General features: G+C 41.4%; 1 protein-coding gene and 1 pseudogene across 1 annotated transcript in view; both read right to left on the bottom strand.

Moving 5' to 3' along the window:
* Positions 1-11,797: 11,797 nt before the first annotated feature.
* LOC125355958 lies at positions 11,798-14,350 on the bottom strand (annotated as a pseudogene).
* A 1,445-nt stretch (positions 14,351-15,795) lies between these two features.
* Positions 15,796-19,093, bottom strand: part of Actr2 (actin related protein 2) — a 41,376-nt gene continuing 38,078 nt past the window's right edge. Inside the window, exon 9 of the mRNA XM_048352626.1 lies at positions 15,796-18,243. Within this exon, the coding sequence (XP_048208583.1) occupies positions 18,073-18,243 (171 nt within the window). The 3' untranslated portion in view covers positions 15,796-18,072. The remainder of the gene's footprint in view (positions 18,244-19,093) is intronic.

The following is a 19,093-nucleotide window of genomic DNA, read 5'->3' as shown; positions in this document are numbered from 1 at the left end:
TCCTCTCAACAGTACCAGAAACAAACACTGTTACCCCATTTTGCAGATGAAAAAGGAGTGGAGTTGGTCACATGTCCAAGGTCAAGAAGCTGGAGGATGCCAGTTTTCACCACTCTCAGCTGCCTCACCCACAAATGTGAAATATGCTAGTCCTTTAAGAATACATTGCCCACAAATGGCTTACTATTTGTAAGCTTAAGAAGATGGCGCCCATATAGTGAAGGAGCATGACTACACACTGAGTATGTGATTGAGTGAGCACTAACTGAGGTGCCTGACACCACTGATGTGGTCTTCTGGTCATAGCAACCTAATCAGAACCTAGTCATGAGGAAGCACAGAGGAGCCCTGATAGAGGACTAATCCATAAAACAATTGGCCTTAGTTCTTCAAGCATTTCAATATCATAAAAGACAAAGGGACACAGGTGTAGCTCAGTGGTACAGTTCTTGCCTAGCATAGTCAAGAGCTGAGAAACTATCCCACAGCAAAGAAAACAAGAATTAGGTGCCAATGGCTCCTGCCTATAATTCTAGTTAACGCTGGAGGATAGTTTGAAACTAGCCCAGGAAGATAAATCCAAGAGACTTTTATCCTCATTAACCAGCAAAAAGGCAGAAATGGAAATGTGGATCAAATGGTAGAGTGTTAGTCTTGACTAAAAAAGACCAGGGAGAGTCTCTGAGTTTAAGTCCTAGTGTCAGCCTACCAAAAAAGAAAGACAGAGGCAGAGGCAGAGGCAGAGAGAGAGAGAGACAGACAGACAGACAGACACAGAGACACAGAGACACACACAGAGAGAATGAATGAATGAAAAAAGAAAATAAGAGGTACAATACCTAAAGGTATCTAATGTTGAATAGTATTCGGCACTTAATGGGGAAAAATGTCAGATCCAATTGGCACAATTGGCAAAATAGGAATATGGATTAAAGAATAGAAAAAAAGTCTGTGTCCTTGTTAAATTTCCTAAGTTTGAGAACTGCATTTTGGCTATGTAAGAGAACATCCTTTTTCTGAGGAAATACATGCTGAGGTATGGTAAGAGGTAAAGGGTCAAGATGTGTCAAGTCCTCTCTGGTGATTGAGAATAAATAAAAATCATTTCAGTGTTCTTTATAGGAGCCAGCAGAGAACTAAGTGGCTAATGAGTTAAAAATATATTTTGATTATTTGATTAAAGAAACCCACAGTCGGGGGCTGGGAATATGGCCTAGTGGCAAGAGCACTTGTCTCGTATACATGAGGCCCTGGGTTCGATTCCCCAGCACCACATATATAGAAAATGGCCAGAAGTGGCGCTGTGGCTCAAGTGGCAGAGTGCTAGCCTTGAGCAAAAAGAAGCCAGGGACAGTGCTCAGGCCCTGAGTCCAAGGCCCAGGACTGGCAAAAAAAAAAAAAAAGAAATCTCCTTAAATAAGAATCCCACAGTCTCCTGACATGAAGGAAAGTCCTTTTCCCAGTGGTTTTCTTGGTTTCTAACACTTTTGCTTTACTTCAGAGAAGACACAAACATTAATCTGATTCCTTACCCTCACTTTCTTCATTCTACTCCAGCTCTTCTCCTCCTCCTCAAACATTAATCTGATTCCTTACCCTCACTTTCTTCATTCTACTCCAGCTCTCTCTCCTCCTCCTCCTCCTCCTCCTCCTCCTCCTCCTCCTCCTCCTCCTCCTCCTCCTCCTCCTCCTCCTCCTCCTCCTCCTCCTCCTCCTCCTCCTCCTCCTCCTCCTCCTCCTCCTCCTCCTCCTCCTCCTCCTCCTCCTCCTCCTCCTCCTCCTCCTCCCTCTTCCTCCTCTTCTTCTTCCTCTCTCTTTTCTTTTTGCAGAGCTGAGGATTGAACTCAGGTCCTTGTACTTGCCAGTCAAGTGCTCTTCCACTAAGCTAAATCCCCAAACCTATTCTGAGAAAGCTCTAGTATGAATGAATTTGTTTTCCCTCATTATCATTTATAAATACATTCACAGTTCCTGGAAACTTATCTGGAATTTTATTCACCTCACTGTGCTCAGAGGGTAGAAAAAACAAAGTCAGGGGCTGGGAATGTGGCTTAGTGGTACAGTGCTTGCCTAGCATGCATGAAGCCCTGGGTTCCATTCCTCAGCACCACATAAACAGAAAAAGCCGGAAGTGGCACTCAAGTGATAGAGTGCTAGCCTTGGAGCAAAAAGAAGCCAGGGACAGTGATCAGGCCCTGAGTTCAAGCCCTAGGACTGGGGAAAAGCAAAGAAAAAAACAAACTCAGCAGGACATGGCTGAGGACCTTCTTTCTCTGCTCTTCTTTTTGCCTCTGTTTCTTTGGAAATCTTAGGTCAGAATCTTGGCCTACCAGATAAAGGGTTTGAACAAGGCTGCTCTTTTGAAAAAGAATGCTGACTTTAATTCAATAAATATCAAGCCCTTGCTAGGTGAGTTCTTCCTGAGACACATTAGAGAATAAACACCTAGGTTACTGAACTAAATGTTTGGAAACATTGGTCTTGTGTTCTTCTACTACGCACCAGATTCCTTAAGACAGCCTAGCCATTTCTAATACCTATATTACTTAGGGTCTTTGCTACAAGCAACATAGCCTCTCCTGGATGATCTAAACAGAAAATAAATGATAAAGGGACATTTGAGGGAGCTTGCAGAACTCTCCTAGCTGGCCATAGAGTGCTAAGGGAGGGCATCCTGCTGAAAACAAGGCTCAGCCCCAGGTTCCCCTACCCTGCACGCAACAGTCACTGCCCAGTGTACTCCCCTGATGTTGTGACAGTCACCCAGGGGCCACCAGTCCTGCCCACCTCTGCCCCAAGGCCTTCAGCTGGGAAATAATTGCTCTGGTACTTGATTCTCACATGGAAGGCTCTGCCAGAAGATCCTCACTACCAGAAAGGCCAGGAGGGTGAGCTGGTAGATTTTGTCTAGGGAGGCAGAGCAGCCTATAAATGTAGAAAGGTCCCAGATTAGGAGAGGAGAGTTCAAAAAGTGATTAATTAGCCACAAGTCATGACCAGTAACAGCCAATCCGGGAAAATTCTAGTTTCTAGATTGTCTTGGCATTCCTAAGTTTAATGAATGTCTTCTGTCAGTCCAGTTTAGTCTCCTCTCTCCTCTTATACACTGTGTTTTAGGTTTAAAGCCTATTCTGAATATGAAAAAAAAATCTGTAAAATCTTTGACTCTTAATTCTTCTTCTTTTTTTTTTTTGCCAGGCCTGGGCTTGAACTCAGGACCTGAACTCTGTCTCTGGCTTTTTTTTTTTTTCTTCAAGTAAAAAGATGGATTTATTGGGGAAGTAAAATGTATACTGACTAGCCAGGGTCACGGCCCAGACACACCTGGGTTCTTTTTGCTCATGGCTAGCACTCTACGTCTTGAGCCACAGTGCTACTTTCTGCTTTTTCAGTTCGTGTGGTGCTAAGGAATGGAACCCAGGCCTTCATGCATGCTAGGCAAGCACTCTACCACTAAGCCACATTCTCAGCCCCTGAATCTTAATTCTAAAGTGAATCTTTAAGGGAGAGAGTACAAGTACCTAAAAGCCGGGAGCTGGTAGCTCACGTTTGTAGTCCTAGCTACTCACAAGTCTGAGATCTGAGCGTCGTGATTTGAAGCCAACCTGGGCAGAAAAGTCCTCATGAGACTCTTATCTCCAATTAACCATTCAAAAGAAAAAAAAAAAGTAGAGCTGTGGCACAAAGTGGTAGAGACCTAGCTTTGAGCAAAAGACGATAGGAACATTGCCCAGGCCCCGATTTCAAACTCCACAATTGACATAGAGCAAAACAAACCAACAACAACAACAAAAAACCCCACTTGATGATGATGTAGTACCTGGAAACTCGTTTATAGATGAGGTAACAGGGATCCGAAATGTAGCGCTAAGCCAAAGTTAAGAAGACTGTAATACTGGCTGGGAGCAGGATTCCCAGGTGAGGTGATAGCCCCAGAGGCAGGGTAGCAGGGAGAAATATTGGGAGCATTAGCAGGGGGAGAGGGAAAAGAAGAGGGGTGGAGGGAAAAGAAGGCAGAAAGGGTGAGTGAGCTGGGTAAATAAAGTCTATTGGATTTCCTTCCTTCTTGACTTCTAGAAGACTCTGATGCTGTGAGAGAAATTCATTCACTAACTCTGGACCACAGAACATATCAAGACATACCACATCAAGTGTCTTGCTGGACCCCCGGGAAGCCCTGTGCTACCCAATGCTGGGTCATCTTCTTGTTAGAACCCTGAGAACACCTCTCCGAGTTCCAAACTCAGTGACTTCCATGCAAACGCAAGATCTATATCATCTATATCTATATTTGGGTGTCAGTATTGAAGCTTAAGTTCAGGGCCTTGGTACTGTCCCTTAGCTATTTATTTATTTATTTATTTATTTATTTATTTATTTATTTATTTATTTGCAGTCCTGGGCCCTGAACTCAGGGCCTGGGCACTGTCCCTGGCTTCTTTTTGCTTAAGGCTAGCCCTCTGCCACTTGAGCTACAGTGCCACTTCTGGCCATTTTCTATATATGTGGTGCTGAGGTATTGAACCTAGGGCTTCATGTTTACGAGGCAAGCACTCTTGCCACTAGGCCATATTCCCAGCCCCTTCTTCAAGTTCTAAACTGAGGATAGAATGTCTTGAGCAGGTGGCTCTGCTCACCACCATTGGATTTAGGGAAAGCAGTATGAGATCCTTCAACAAGGCCTCTGACCTTATAGGAAAGCTTTGTGGTCAAAGATAAGTAACTAATATAAGGTAAAATAAGGTATCTAGTACAGAAAAAAATAGATTTGTCTCCTTCAAAGTCACTTGAACACATACAAAATTCAACTGTGTTTCTTTCGTACAAACTGAAACTAACATTGTCATGAACTGATTTTCTTTCTTTGCTTGTTCACTGCCAAGTTCAACTTGACAAATCAACTTCAAAGTAATTTAACGCATATACATGTACAAAACCTGCAAAAAAATTGGCTCCCATGTGAGCTAGCCCCCAATCCCCCTCCCCAGAACAGCTGCACAAAGCTAACACTTCTAACCACAGCATACCATTTGGCTTAGCAAGCCTTGGCGCACTTGGTAGTGAGATAATTTAGCAGTCTATTAAAATGCCTCCATCACTACTGCTTTTTAAAAGGTGTTTAGTTCAACCATCCAATGGCCATTCAAATGTTGATAAAACCCTATCTTTGAGGTTAGGCAAGCCCTAGTGAATCTGTAATTCCAGCTGAGGCAGAAGGATACCAAGTTTGAGGCCAGCCTGAGCTACGTAGAAAGATACTATCTAGAAATAAACTGAAGAAAAAGAAAACCACTGAATTAAAACAGTCACTGTGTGCCAACCAGTATAAAAGAGTACCTCACCTGAGATTATTTTATATTTTTAAGTGTGTGTGTGTGTGCTGGGAATATGGCCTAGTGGCAGGAATGCTTGCCTCACATACATGAAGCCCTAGGTTCAATTCCCCAGCACCACATATACAGAAAATGGCCAGAAGTGGCGCTGTGGCTCAAGTGGCAGAGTGCTAGCCTTGAGCGGGAAGAAGCCAGGGACAGTGCTCAGGCTCTGAGTCCAAGGCCCAGGACTGGCCAAAAAAAAAAAAAAAAAAAGAGGAAACAATGTGTGTGTGTGTGTGTGTGTGTGTGTGTGTGTGTGTGTGTGTGTATACTGGGGCTTAAACTCAGGGCCTGGGCGCTGTCCCTTAGTTTTTTCACTCAAGGCTGGCAGTCTATCACTTGAGGTAGACGTCTCCACTTCTGACTTTTTGGTTTTGAACTGGAGAGAAGTCTCACAGACTTTCCTGCCTAGACTGGCCTTGAACTATGATCCTTAGATCTCAAGCCTCCTTAGTGGCTAGGAGCCACCAGTACCTGGTTATTTATTACTGTAAAAAAAAAAAAAATCAATATGCTTGCTTCTCCTAAAAGTCCATGTTTAAAAAAGAAAGAGGTGAGTTCTTGTCAATACTATCATAAAATCTATCATGGTTGGAATGGATGCATGGCTTAGAACACCAGCAATGAGAGTATAGGCCTCAATATGTCGAAACCATAGAGAAACTTAAGAGGACTCTCTTTCTAGGCCCTCCTTACAACCAAGCCAGATACCTGCCCCTGGGTTGTTGGGTTGTTTCTTTCTTGGTATTTTCATTTCATGGGAAAAACAGTTAATCCAGGTCTAACCCTCAACTATCCCATAAGTATGTGAATTACACATTCTTGTACATCTGAAATACTTTCTTGTGGCTTTTTTGGGGTTTGCTCTGTTTTGTTTATCCTACACAACTTCCTTCCTTCCTTCCTACCCTTTGCTCCCTGGGGCTTTTAGAGATAGGATAACCACTAATCATGTCCTCCTGCCTCAGCTCCGGAGATCCAGATGAGGCTCCTCCCTCCACTCCTTGCCAGAAGAGGATGTAAGCAATAATGGCCATCTTAAACAACACTGCTATTCACAGTGTGGAGATCTGGGAAACATCCTTGAATGTAGAGAGCTAAATTAGCTGCTTCTTAAGTAACACACAGCTGCTCTGCATGGAAGCTGAGTTACTGTCTCCCAGGAAGCAATGGTCTCTTGCATGATTTAGTCTCTGCAGATGGCCTTTCCAATAGGTTGTCCTCACGGACACAGCCCCTGAGAGCTTTCACACACACTTGCTACTCTGTGAGTTCCACAAACACAGGCAAATTCTTCAGAGATTCAGGATTCAAATGCTTCCCTTCCCAAGTGCTCTTCTCGAGGGCCATTGGGATTCCAGGGGCCACGGCTAACCTTAATAGCCGACATTCTTTCCATTTCTTGCCTTCCTGTTGGGAGTGTGGAGATTGAAGCCGCCATCAACTCATTTGTCAAGTTCTGATCTAAATCCAGGGCCTTGGACCAGAGGGAACACCTGCTAGGCAAAAGCCAAGCCTACCAAGGAAAACAAAGCTCAACTTGATCCATCTGTAAACATGACCAGGTTCCCCAGGCTTGCAATGCCTGTGACCAGCAGGCCACACCAGAGCTTCCCACCAGCGCGTCCACTTCATTTCTTCATGGGCATGTTTTGCTATTAATAGAAGAGCGAGCACTTCATCATTATATTATGCGGCACTTCATCATCAAAGCACTTTTCTAATGGTACTTGGGATACCAGGCCCTCCAGGCTAGGGACCCTTGAATCATTCAGAGTTAAATTAAGGCACATGAAGAACAATACTTTACCCTAGGTCCCTGAATGAGGAGCAGAGTCAAGACAAGCTCCAAAGTTGATGGAGACTTGGGAGGAGAGGGAAAAGCAAGGACTGTCAAGGGGTAAGAGTCTGGATCTGTAACAGGAGTGGAGAGCTTTTCTCTTTTCTTTCTTTCTTTCTTTTTCTCCTTCCTTCCTTCCTTCCTTCCTTCCTTCCTTTTTCTTTCTTTCTTTCTTTCTTCCTTCCTTTCTTCTTTCTTTCTTTTTCTCCTTCCTTCCTTTCTTTCTTTTTCTCCTTCCCTTCCTTCCTTCCTTCCTTCCTTCCTTCCTTCCTTCCTTCCTTCCTTCCTTCCTTCCTTCCTTCCTCCTTCTTTCTTTCTCTTGTGCCAAGGGCCATCTGGATATTTATAACAACATTTCCCAGGTTGTCACAAAATTATCATCTTAAAAATTAGCTAGTTAGGGGCTGGGAATATGGCCTAGTGGCAAGAGTGCTTGCCTCGTATACATGAAGCCCTGGGTTCGATTCCCCAGCACCACATACACATATATAAAAATGGCCAGAAGTGGCGCTGTGGCTCAAGTGGCAGAGTGCTAGCCTTGAGCAAAAAGAAGCTAGGGACAGTGCTCAGGCTCTGAGCCCAAGGCCCAGGACTGGCAAAAAAAAAAAAAAAAAAAAAAAAAATTAGCTAGTTATAGTTGGTCCAACATTTAATTACCATATCCCTAACATGGAAGCTAGAGCTGCTTCTCTTTGGTGCCTGTGATGTTAGCTGACATGGATGATGTTGCTAATCACACAGCTGACTGTCAACTATGGTAAGCTTTGAAAAGAACTGCTCCCAGCAATAAGTGGTTCTGAACACCAACATACATTTCAATGCATATCTCCTCAAAGTGGGAAATTCAGCATTGCTTATGTAACACAACTCCAACAGCAGGTGTTGTTCATCATCACTATGCAGCTAAATGACTTCATGTTATAGGGTACCAGACACATTGAATGATTCCGCATTGAACCACTTGTTTATTTTTGTGTCCTGGAATCTTTCATTAAATGTCTCAATTAGGTATTTATTTATTTATTGTTATTATAAAGTGATGTACAGAGGGGTTACCATTACATAAAGAGTACATTCTTTTTCACAATTACACTCCTTCCCTTGCTCTCTCCCAGTTTCTCAATTAGTTTTGCACGTTCAGCATATTCAAACTGTAGACAGCTCTTGTCCTTCCAGAGTAGGGAAATGCACTGTTATTTCTTTTGAGTGGCAATTTTTACAGCCTCACGTTTGCTTCAAATGACTTCACGGTTAAAAGCAGGGAGCCAAGGAACTAGTTGGCCCCTGTAGGTTGATGTTCAGCTCTGAGAGGTACTTGGCAGCATCTACCGTGAATGCTAGATCACACAAGCCGCTTGTTATCATTGAATTCCTGACAGGTTTTTCCTTCATCTCCATGAACTGCTTGCCTTCACTTGCAGTCCATAAAAATTTAATGAGCAAGTACTGGTAGCTCATGCCTGTAATCCAAGCTACACAGAAGGCTGAGATCTGAGCATAGTGATTTGAAGCTAGCTCAGACAAAAAAGTCAGTGAAACTGTTATCTCCAATTAATCACCAAAAGCCTGGAGCTGTGGATCAAGTGGTAGAGGCTAGCCTTGAGCAAAAAAGCTTAGGGACAGTGCCCAGGCCCTGAGCTCAAGCCAAGGACTCGGAAATAAATTCTCATGAGCATGTTCCCTCAACTCAAATCTTAGTTTTCTTCATTGATAAGATGCGTTTGTAATGCACACAGCTTCCACTGACAGTAGGTTCTTTTCTGTGTCAAATTATTCTATAAATGAGAACAGTTAGTTGTGCAGTATTTATGACTGTTGTCACAAGTCAGAGAGGAACAACAAATCTTTTGCAGAATCCTTCAGTGGTTTTCAGTATCTCAGTAATAAGACATGAGACGATTCTCCAAGACAAACATTCTGTGAAATAATTGTACTTTGTCTGATGCTACCAAGACACCATTCATGTTCTCAAACTTCTCCATGTGAGAGACCTTAGCTTCTTTGCATTTAGTTCACTCACTATATAACTCATCCGAATAATGTTCCTCCCATAAGAGGCCCGGTCAAAATGACTTGTGACCCCAAACTCCACTGAAGAGCACTGATTTTATCCAGATGCATTTGGCCTCCCAACTCATTATAGAGTTGAACGTGTTTAGGGGCTGTAAAGATGCTCTAGACTGGCTTCTTTCATGACTGCCAATGCATTGCTGCGAACTAGACCTTAGGTTTGCTTCTGACTTCAACACCACCAAAATATCATTTGTCAACACTCATCAACTTTTCTTTGTAGTTATCACTTATGGGATGCCACATTACTTGTTTTTAATAACTACCTAGTTTATATGTCACCTGTGATGCAATTAACTTGCTTTCATTGAAGTTGTAATCCTGCATCTTGAATTTGGAACATATCCAATGTTCATATCATTGGCTCTTGATGCCTTTTCTGTGTACTGTAATTTCCTTTATCTGAGAAAGAGGATTGCTGATCATGGATCTGTGGATAAAGGATGGATTGGAGTTATCTGTATCAAGACAACATCATTCCCAATTACGGGAGGTAAAGTCATCTATGTCATGAGGAATTATCCCATTGCATCCCATCACCACTTGATCACTTGAACACTGTAGTTTTGCCAGTGTATTAATACTCCTGGAATGTGCATACTCCCAACCTGTCTGGCACTGACTCTTCTCTAAGTCACCACAATGCAAGTAGATCAGCCATGGGCACCTGACAAGACGCATACATGTCCATCCCATCAAGTACTTGTATCTGTCCTGTCCTATAAGAGACGTTCCTTGCTTGTCCCTCCAACTTTACACTTGATTAACTTAATATAAACTCATGTCACTTATATAAATTCATGAAAAAAGCTCCTAGATACACTGAATTTCAAGTCCCACCTGCAGTTGCCTTAGCAGACCCAGACCACATGACTCCATGGGCCTGCGGATTGGATGTTCCCCTTCCCTGCTCTGTATCTTTCTCACCGAGTCCCTGCTCCTGGAAGTCTTTTTTTGTCGTGAAGATGATAATTCATACTTGCATTAAATGAGAATGCTGATCAAGTGCCTCAGGCACAGTTGACACTTAGTGGGTATGCAATAAATGGTAACCATAATAGCTTCCTGTTGTGTCCCCAATATGTTAGTGTTCCTGCTCCCCTGATGGTTCCTTTCGTGACTGAGACAGTTGTCTGTACCCAGAAAGTCCAGGCACTCTCAAAGTTCAATGGACACTTGTTTAAGACACATTCTTGTCTCCAAAAGGCAGTAAACAAGAGCAGGAAAAGCGTTTCTTCCCCCAAAGGGATGGAAACAAAGATCCTTTGAAACAGATGACACTTAGAGTCCAAGCAAGGCACAATGGGCAAGGAACCAGATTTTCCCAAGGTGCACAGTGGGAGTCCTGGAGATGGGGTACAGAGAGTCCCCAGTGTCTTAATTTTAGGAGAAAAGCCTTTGCCTTTATTCTCTTAGAAAACTCTCAATTAAATGAAATCAATTGGCAAGCACTCTAAGAATGTTACCATTCAGTTTGTAGCCTAATTCCTACAATTTTTCCCCCCTGGCTTCTGATTCATGTTTTTACAAGTGCAAAGAACGCCCCCCCTCCCAAGAATGTCCCCTCAATTTCTGGAAGTGAAGCCAGAAATTATAATTTCTCAGCATTGTAATTTGCTCCCCAAGAGATTCCCCCCACCCTCCAAAAAAAGGTTGGGAAGCACCAACCAGAATGCTGTTGAAAAAAGCAAGTAGAGGAAGACTGTAGGCGGAGGAGAGATCACTGCACAGAGACTGGGAATTCTTAGTCTAACTGGAAATCGTTTACACCAATATTGTCACCAATCCAAGATATCCAGGGTAAATGGTTTCCTCATTTCTCCTCTATAAATCAGTGTGGATCTTCTTGGCAGGCTCTGCTCCTCTGCAGGGTGGGCAGCTGTGAGGCAAGCAAGGGGTTTATCTCCTCCTCTTCTCTTGACCTTGTCTTCCTGCCTTTCGCAGATGCGATTTTTTCTCCAGCTGCCTCACAGATAATTATTTTAGCAGACAGTTCAGGGCCTGAAGGAAACAGGGTATAGTCTTGAAGTAATAACTCTACTGAAAAGTAGAGGGGAAGAGGCTCTCCTTTGGTTCCAACTTCTGAATAAAATTAGGTAGTGGGGTGAGCTATTTGGTTTAGTTTGCCATTTAGCACATTGTGGCTTCCAAGAATCCAAGATGCCCTTTAGTGTTTCAGTTTATTCTTTCAATTCAGGGGACTGGAGCATACCAAAGGTTTTTCACTGATTTGATGGGGGTGGGGGGGGAGAATGTGGGAGGACACACTATAAATCCAAAGCCCTTTAGACTCTTAAAACATGGGAATTTCATTAACTAAATCTCTCTTCTCAGTTACTCAACACACTCACAACGCAACAAAACAAACCTTTATTTATAATGTTCAAGGAAGCCTCTCTTACTGTTCGTAATGTACCCAAGAGAGGATTTTCTTCTTCTTTTTCACTGAAAATATTTTATTAGGCTTTTGGATAGGAAGGGGAATTTACTTGCCAGGTAGGGTGATCCCAGCCTACTTCTGCTGGAAGCAGCATCCAGCCTCCTTTCTGCTGAGTCTGTGTTTGGCCCCGAGGGCAGCCTGGCCTGGAATTCTCTAGTCTGTGATGTTGAAACCTGGCTATCCAGCACCATGTAGAAGTCCAGGATGGAGATACCAATGCTTGGATCCTATTGGATGCCCAGATCTGAGTGTTCCTGGATCCCAGAACCAAACTTGCCATTGCCTAAGGAGTTATTATTTTCTTAGTTCTTTTTCCTGTACCTTTAGACACCTTTTCTCAAGATTTCTTTTCACTAGGACCCACAGACTGTGCTGAGAATAGCAATCATCATTTCTCCTGATGAAGGACCTGGCAGTGATTAGCTTTGGAAAACACTGGAGTCTGCAGTGAAAGCTGCTCCAACACTTTGGTGTCCGGGTCAATCTGCTTCCACTTTCTCCTACGCAGATACTGAGGCAGAGCTTGGGGTTGCGGAGTTCCCATGTGAGGCCTCCTCTGAACCTGGGTCCTGTACCATGGATGGAGACAGACAGCACGAGAGAGGATTTTTGTGGGCTTATATCTTACCTTCTTTTGAGTATTATGAACAGATAAAAATGTTGGAAGGCATGAGAGGGCTACATGTGCATTTTCATCCAATTCTTTGCTGAGATGGTAGGATTAACCAAAACTAAAGGAAAGCACATGAAATTGTCACACCATTTTAAAAAGAATAGGAACTTAAGTTAGAGGAGTTTTCCTGGTATCAACTATACTTGTGTACTTGGGAAAGCAATTAGTAAACACTAATAGTCCCAAACACACAGTATAAAGAACTTCTGCTCTACTTTGTTGACTTTGATGTCTTAAGCAATATATTTATAGCAGCCTTTAAAATTAATGTGTGGCCTACCATGCATGAGGCTCTGGGTCAGTCTCTAGCACTGGAAAACATAAATGAACTTTAGTAAAACTATGGGTGGACAATTGGTCACCATGAGAAGTTAAGGTTTGCTTCTGGATGAATTTTAGGACAAAGGGAGGCTAAACACCTGATAGGCGCATTTAAGAGGATGGAAGGTATTTAAGGAGGTAAAAAGTATTTGTTGTAGACATTTATTTGTTTATTTATTTATTTAGTTTGTTTTTTGCCAGTCCTGGGCCTTGGACTCAGGGCCTGAGCACTGTCCCTGGCTTCTTTTTGCTCAAGGCTAGCACTCTGCCACTTGAGTCACAGCGCCACTTCTGGCCATTTTCTGTATATGTGGTGCTGGGGAATCGAACCCAGGGCTTCAAGTATACGAGGCAAGCACTTTTGCCACTAGGCCATATCCCCAGCCCCGACATTTAATAGAAGCACCCCATTCAAGAAATTTATCTAGCTGGAAGCCAGTGGCTCATGCCTGTAATCATAGCTACTCAGGAGACAGATCCGAGAATCATGGTTCGAAGCCAGCCTGGGCAGGAAAGTCTATGAGATTCTTATCTCCAATTAACCACCAGAAACCTAGAATTTGTACTGTGGCTTATAGTGGTAGAACACTAGCCTTGAGTGAAAAAGCTCAGGGACAGCACTAAGATCCTGAGTTCAAACCTCACAACCACCACCAACAAAAGAGCTTTATTTTCCTAAAGCCACAGACCTTTCTGGTGGTGCTAGGGTTTGAACTTGGGGCCTCACACTTGTGAGGCTGCCACTCTACTGCTAAGCCATCATTCCAGTTCTGTTAATCACTGGTTATTTTTTAGTATAGAATCTTACCTCCTGCCTGGGTGTGCATCTGAGCTACAATCTACCTACCTACTTTCAACACTGCTGCATCCAATTTCCCTTCTATGGAGAGTTTTGAGGACCCTTCTGTCCAGGCTGGTCTTGAACCATGATTTTCCTGTTCTTAGCCCTCCATGTAGTTAGATTACAGGTTTGAGGCACTGGTGGCTCAGGAGACCTTATGATTTTCTTGTGAATATTGTAGACAAATCTAAAAAAATACCCCAATCTCTACAAAACATCTTTCAGAAAATAATCGAATACCATGGCAAGCTTTAACTTTAGAATAAGCTTAACTGCTTAAAACTTCAATCTTGAATATTAATATTTTTGCATGCAAACATTTCTAATTATGCATACAATTTTTATTCCTGAGTTAGGGCCTTTTTAAAAAAACCTGTTCAAGGATGAAAAGCGTCTGAACTATCTTAAAGGAAGCATTCATTAGGTCAAAGCTCAACCTGATGTTCATGGCAAAGGGCAGTTCTCGAAGTCTGTCTGGTGGTACTACTTCTAATGCATTCCTGCATTTCCCTTATTCCCAAGCCCAAACCTTTTCATTTGTTCACACAAGCATAGCTAAATATTCCTTATTCTTCTATTCTTATTCAAGTATTTCATGGAAAATGGTATGCAAAGTCTTTCCTTTTTTCTCTGCTGGGTGGGAGTTGAGGGGGTAGATATAAAAGAGACAGGAAATCGGTTCTGCCAAGAGAGAAATTGTTTGGATTCTCCTTACCTAGTTAGACATTTTACATCTGAGGGTAACACAAATGGACATACTTACAATGGGTACAGACTTCGTCACTGCCATGGATGATTTAAACCCAAGTAAGTTAACTATGTTCAATAGCTTCTTTCTTCCTAATATCACATGCTAAACAAAGCAGAGAAAGATGCTTTAAAAACTTCTCAGCATAATAATCACTGAAATTTACTGCCTTCCTTTTCTCTCCCCTAACTCAAGTTTTGACTTCTATTTGGTAATGATAGCTACTTGCAATGTATGGTTAAAGTCACTAATTAGGCCTTCACAGGGAGTCAAACATATAAACACACTATCCTCACTTTCCACACTCACCTACAATGTAACATTTTCAGTTTTTTTTTTTTTTTTCTTTTGCCAGTCTTGGGGCTTGGACATAGTCCTTGAGCTTTGCTGCTCAAGGCTGGGACTCTAAACCCTTGAGCCACAGCTCCACTTCCATTTTTTTTTTTGGGGGGGGGAGGGAGTGGCTAACTGGAGATAAGAATCTCATAGACTTTCCTGCCTAGACTAGATTTGAACCATAATCCTCAGATCTGAGCTTTTTGGGTAGCTAAGATTGTAGGTATGAGCCACCAATACCTGACACATGTTCCCTTTTTGAATAGACCAAGCAATCTGAGCTAAAGAAAGAAACCAGTGACCCTAGACCAACCTTAGTATTTAGTAGTTAGCCAGTTAGTTCAAAGTTAGATACCATGTTAAATATTGAGCTGGGGGAAATTCTTATTTCTGGTTTATTTCAGTTTTGTTTGTTTTGGTTTTTGAGATAAGCTCTCACTATGTAGCCCAGGCTAGCCTTGAACTTGTCTCCTGTCTGAGACTTCTGATTGCTAGGACCTCCCTCCATGTTTCTAAAATCAGCAGTAGTTAATAATAAACACATTCAATTTTTTCAAGTTTGTGGGAGGAGAAAGAAAACAACAAACAAGCAATGAGACATTCATTCCATCAATGACAAATCCCCTACAGTGGAGGTAGCTATCATATTCTACTTCAGGTAATTCAGCAGTTACAGGATAATTGAGACCAAAGGTGTCTAGAAGGGATACTGGCTGTGAAGAGACAATGAGGTTGAAGTATACAAGTTCATGAAGAAGAACAAAAGTGCATGTACTTGCCAGCTCCCAGCCTCAAGGCTGGTTAGCATAACAGCAATGAAAGGTCAGTTAACTACATTTTCATCCTGCTCAGTGATTTTGTTGAAAGCCACCGGTACTCTCTTGGGAAACAAAGCAGTCTGTTGGAAGACAAATCTCTAATGTAGGGATAAGTTACTCTCATCTCTAGCCACCTCCCATATGTGTATGAAAATCACACCAGAAATAAATTTGTCAATGGAATGCTGAACTTGGCCTAACACCTAACATGAAGTTTCCAAAATCCATCTTACATTAGCAAAAATCCAAATGTTAATAAAAATAAGAAAAAATGCCATTAAAGAGAATATCTATGAAAAGAAAAACAAAAGACAAAGCTCAAATTTATTCTGTAAAAATCTGATTTATTTTCTGAATCAAAAAGAAGTCTATCAGAGTTAAATTTCGAATGTTTAGCTTTCCATTGATCTTTCTAGATACAATGCTCAGAACTGTGCAGTTAGCATTCAATACCACATTTTCTAAGAACTCCTGTACAGCATTGGTGATTCTAATTTAAATCAAAGAATTTAATCATCATGGAAAAATTTAAGCAACAATGGGTTTCAAAAGTTAAAAACGAGATCTCTTTTAAAGCAACTTCTTTTTTAACTTTCTGAGTGACTCCTGTCTGACAAATCCAACTGAACAGAGTACCTCCTAAATCCCAAATGCATTATTTCACCTTAGAATGGGAAAACTACAAATGGAATTTCTAAATTATTACATATATAAATATACCATTGTATTGTCAAAAAATTCTACATTCAAGGTACAAATAATGTTTCCATTAAGAGTCCATCTCATTCTTTGTTGTTTTCTACCCTCATATTTTAAAATGATGACCAAATGCCAAGAGTCATTACTGAACAGTCAAGTAGGTACTAGTTGGTCTACATACAGTATGTGTCCTTTAAGAAGCCTAGGACTCTAAAGGTGTTGGGGTGCGGGTATTCATGACATCATGATTTAGGAATACTTTAGAATCCCAAAGTTCCTGAGTCTTGTATCCAGAAATCTAGTAGACATTATTCATGGGCTCTTCATGTGTACTGAAGCATGTCCAGCATGCACACAAACTTTATTTGTTCAGATTGAGGTAAAACAGACAAAACCACTTAACAGAAGCTACATACTTTAACCTTTTGCTGCCGATATAATGTGCACTTATTTTTAAGTTATCTCTAAAAGGAAACTCTCCAGCCAAACTATCTTTTTTTAGTCTTCAAAAAGAAAAATTAAGCCACTTCTTTCAAATTCATTACTGGTAAAGAATGTTATGAAATGAAGGAGAAGTTTTCCCAGAATCAACATTTTGTATTTAAAGAGATAGAGTTTCTCATTATTTTTCAAATATGAAACAAACTTACATTTGGATATGATTAGACATTTCCTCAGACTGCAAACAATACTGCCAGGGTCATAAATAGGAGCCTACCAACATTTACAAACTTCCCACTAAGCTCCTTGCAAAAGCATAAAAGAGGACTGAGAATGAGCAGTTATAATCAACTTCCAATAAAAATAAATATTTAAATCTTGATTTTGAGTTTTTTTGGGCAACATTTTAAGCCATCAAATTTTACTTAACTGGAAACAAGTACCCTACTCCAATGTTATTGTTTTTTAACCCAACAATTCTTAAACCTACCAGTAATTGTTTGTATGTATTTTTTGTTTTATTAAATAAGCACTGGTCAGTTATATAAAAATATTGTAAGAATGATACTTGGCACTGGGTAACCTAATGCTTAAGAAATAAATAGAAGCATTTAGAAATAACCAGTTTTTAAGCACTAAAAAAACCCCACACTTGTAATTCAAATTAACAAAGCATTAAAAATTTTTTTTCCACTGATAGATTCTAGGGAGTCTAATTCCAGCTGATATGGTTGATTTTATAAATAACAAATAAATCCCTTAGCCACATGGTAATAGAACACTAGACTTGCTTTTTTTTTTTTTTTTTAATCATATGGAATCAGTTCCTGCAGACCAAAATAAAACCCGCCAAATCAAAGACAGTAAATAAGATTCATCTTTTGTACCCTGGAGAAGAAAATCTCAAAAAAATAACAATAAAAAGACCACCCATTCCTTCTACCACACAAAAGTCCACCCACAACATTTTAGTTCTGAACTTAGTATTTCCCTAAGATGTTAACCGGAAAAGCTTGGCATTTGTAACTGTAGAAAGCCACACAACAGAGAAAATGCCCTGAAGAGTTCAGGGCCGCCCACCCCCACCCCACCAGTAATAGTAAAAGCTCTGGTTGAAGTTTTTTCTTATGCTAATAAAGGCATACCACCTACAGGGCTAAAGACTAAAACTAGCAGCATTAGAGCAGTAAAGTGAAAATAGGAAGTCTACAGGAGTGATCTAAATGCTTAGGGGAAGAAACAAAGCTGCAGACAGGACCCTTTGCCCTCTGGTTGCATTAAACAGCCAGATTTACCCACATTAACAAAAAAGTTAACAAAGCTTTCCCAATACCCCAGAATAAAACTTGACCTTTCAAGTCAAAGGGCACAAGAAGCCTCTTCCACATCCTGGAGCTGAATGAGTTCAAAGATTGGCAATAAAGGAAAAAAGAAAGCATTTAGGGATGTGATGGGAATACGCTCTGCAGTTTATCGAACGGTCACACCGAGCTTCTCCAGCACCCGGACGCCCTTCTCTTGGTACTCTTGTCGGGTCATCCAAAAGTTGTCTTTGTCTTTCATGATATCTGCGAGGACCGCACCGCCCAGGAATACCATGTGCTTTCTGCGAGGTGGGTCTTCAATTCGGATCTTAAATTTCTAAAGGAGAAAGGATAAGGTAGATAGATGTCATATGTGCACCATGGGGTCTGCCGCAGGAAGCGCATGTTTTCATGGATCCTTTTGGATCTCAGAGCTGACTAGACTTGAGTCTGAATGAGGTACACAGTTACATGGTAATGTGTTCCAAGCTCATGATGAGACGATTGTTTTATTTCATGCTGGCTATCCCATCCTATTTCCACACTAAACTTTTAGTGTCAAGATTTGCATAATAAATCACACAATAACTTGTGCTGTGAGACCAAGCAGCAGAGGTATGATTACGGGAGTTTTCCCCTTGGATCCTGAGCTGTGAACTGCAGGCTGGAGAAGAGCACCTGCACGGCTTCTTTAAGGTCGAGTCTAGTGGAACACGCTAAAACTCAGCTGCTTTTCTTTCCTTTCTGGTGCTGGGCCCTCCAGCATGCTTTACTACTGAGCTATACTCTTCTAGCCCTGAAGTTCTTATCAGCAAAGCTCACGTTCTACTGTCTTAAAAAGTTCTCAAGATAAGGCCAACTAGGGTCAAAACAAGTCAGGAGAATTTTGGAAAAATTGAAGACAATTAGGGTTGGGCATATAGCATACATGTGTAATCCTAGAACTTGGGAAGCTGAGGCAGGAGGATCGAGTTCTAGGCCAACCTGGGCTACATAATGAGACTGTTTCAAAAAAACCAAAAACAACAACAAAAAACAATTGGGAAACATTTTATAGTCTGGAACTACTATTAACTATTTACCTTTCTAATTAATTTGTATGGTTGGTCAACACCTGAAAACAAAACCTTAAATGATTTGGAAGGTCTTATTTAATGTCACAAATCCTAGAAAAAATAACAAGAACT

This window comes from Perognathus longimembris, chromosome 8 (assembly GCF_023159225.1).
Source record: "Perognathus longimembris pacificus isolate PPM17 chromosome 8, ASM2315922v1, whole genome shotgun sequence".
NCBI classification, from domain to species: Eukaryota; Metazoa; Chordata; class Mammalia; order Rodentia; family Heteromyidae; genus Perognathus; species Perognathus longimembris.
The sequence above is the reverse complement of the archived record's forward strand: the minus strand, read 5'-3'. Positions and strand labels throughout refer to the sequence as shown.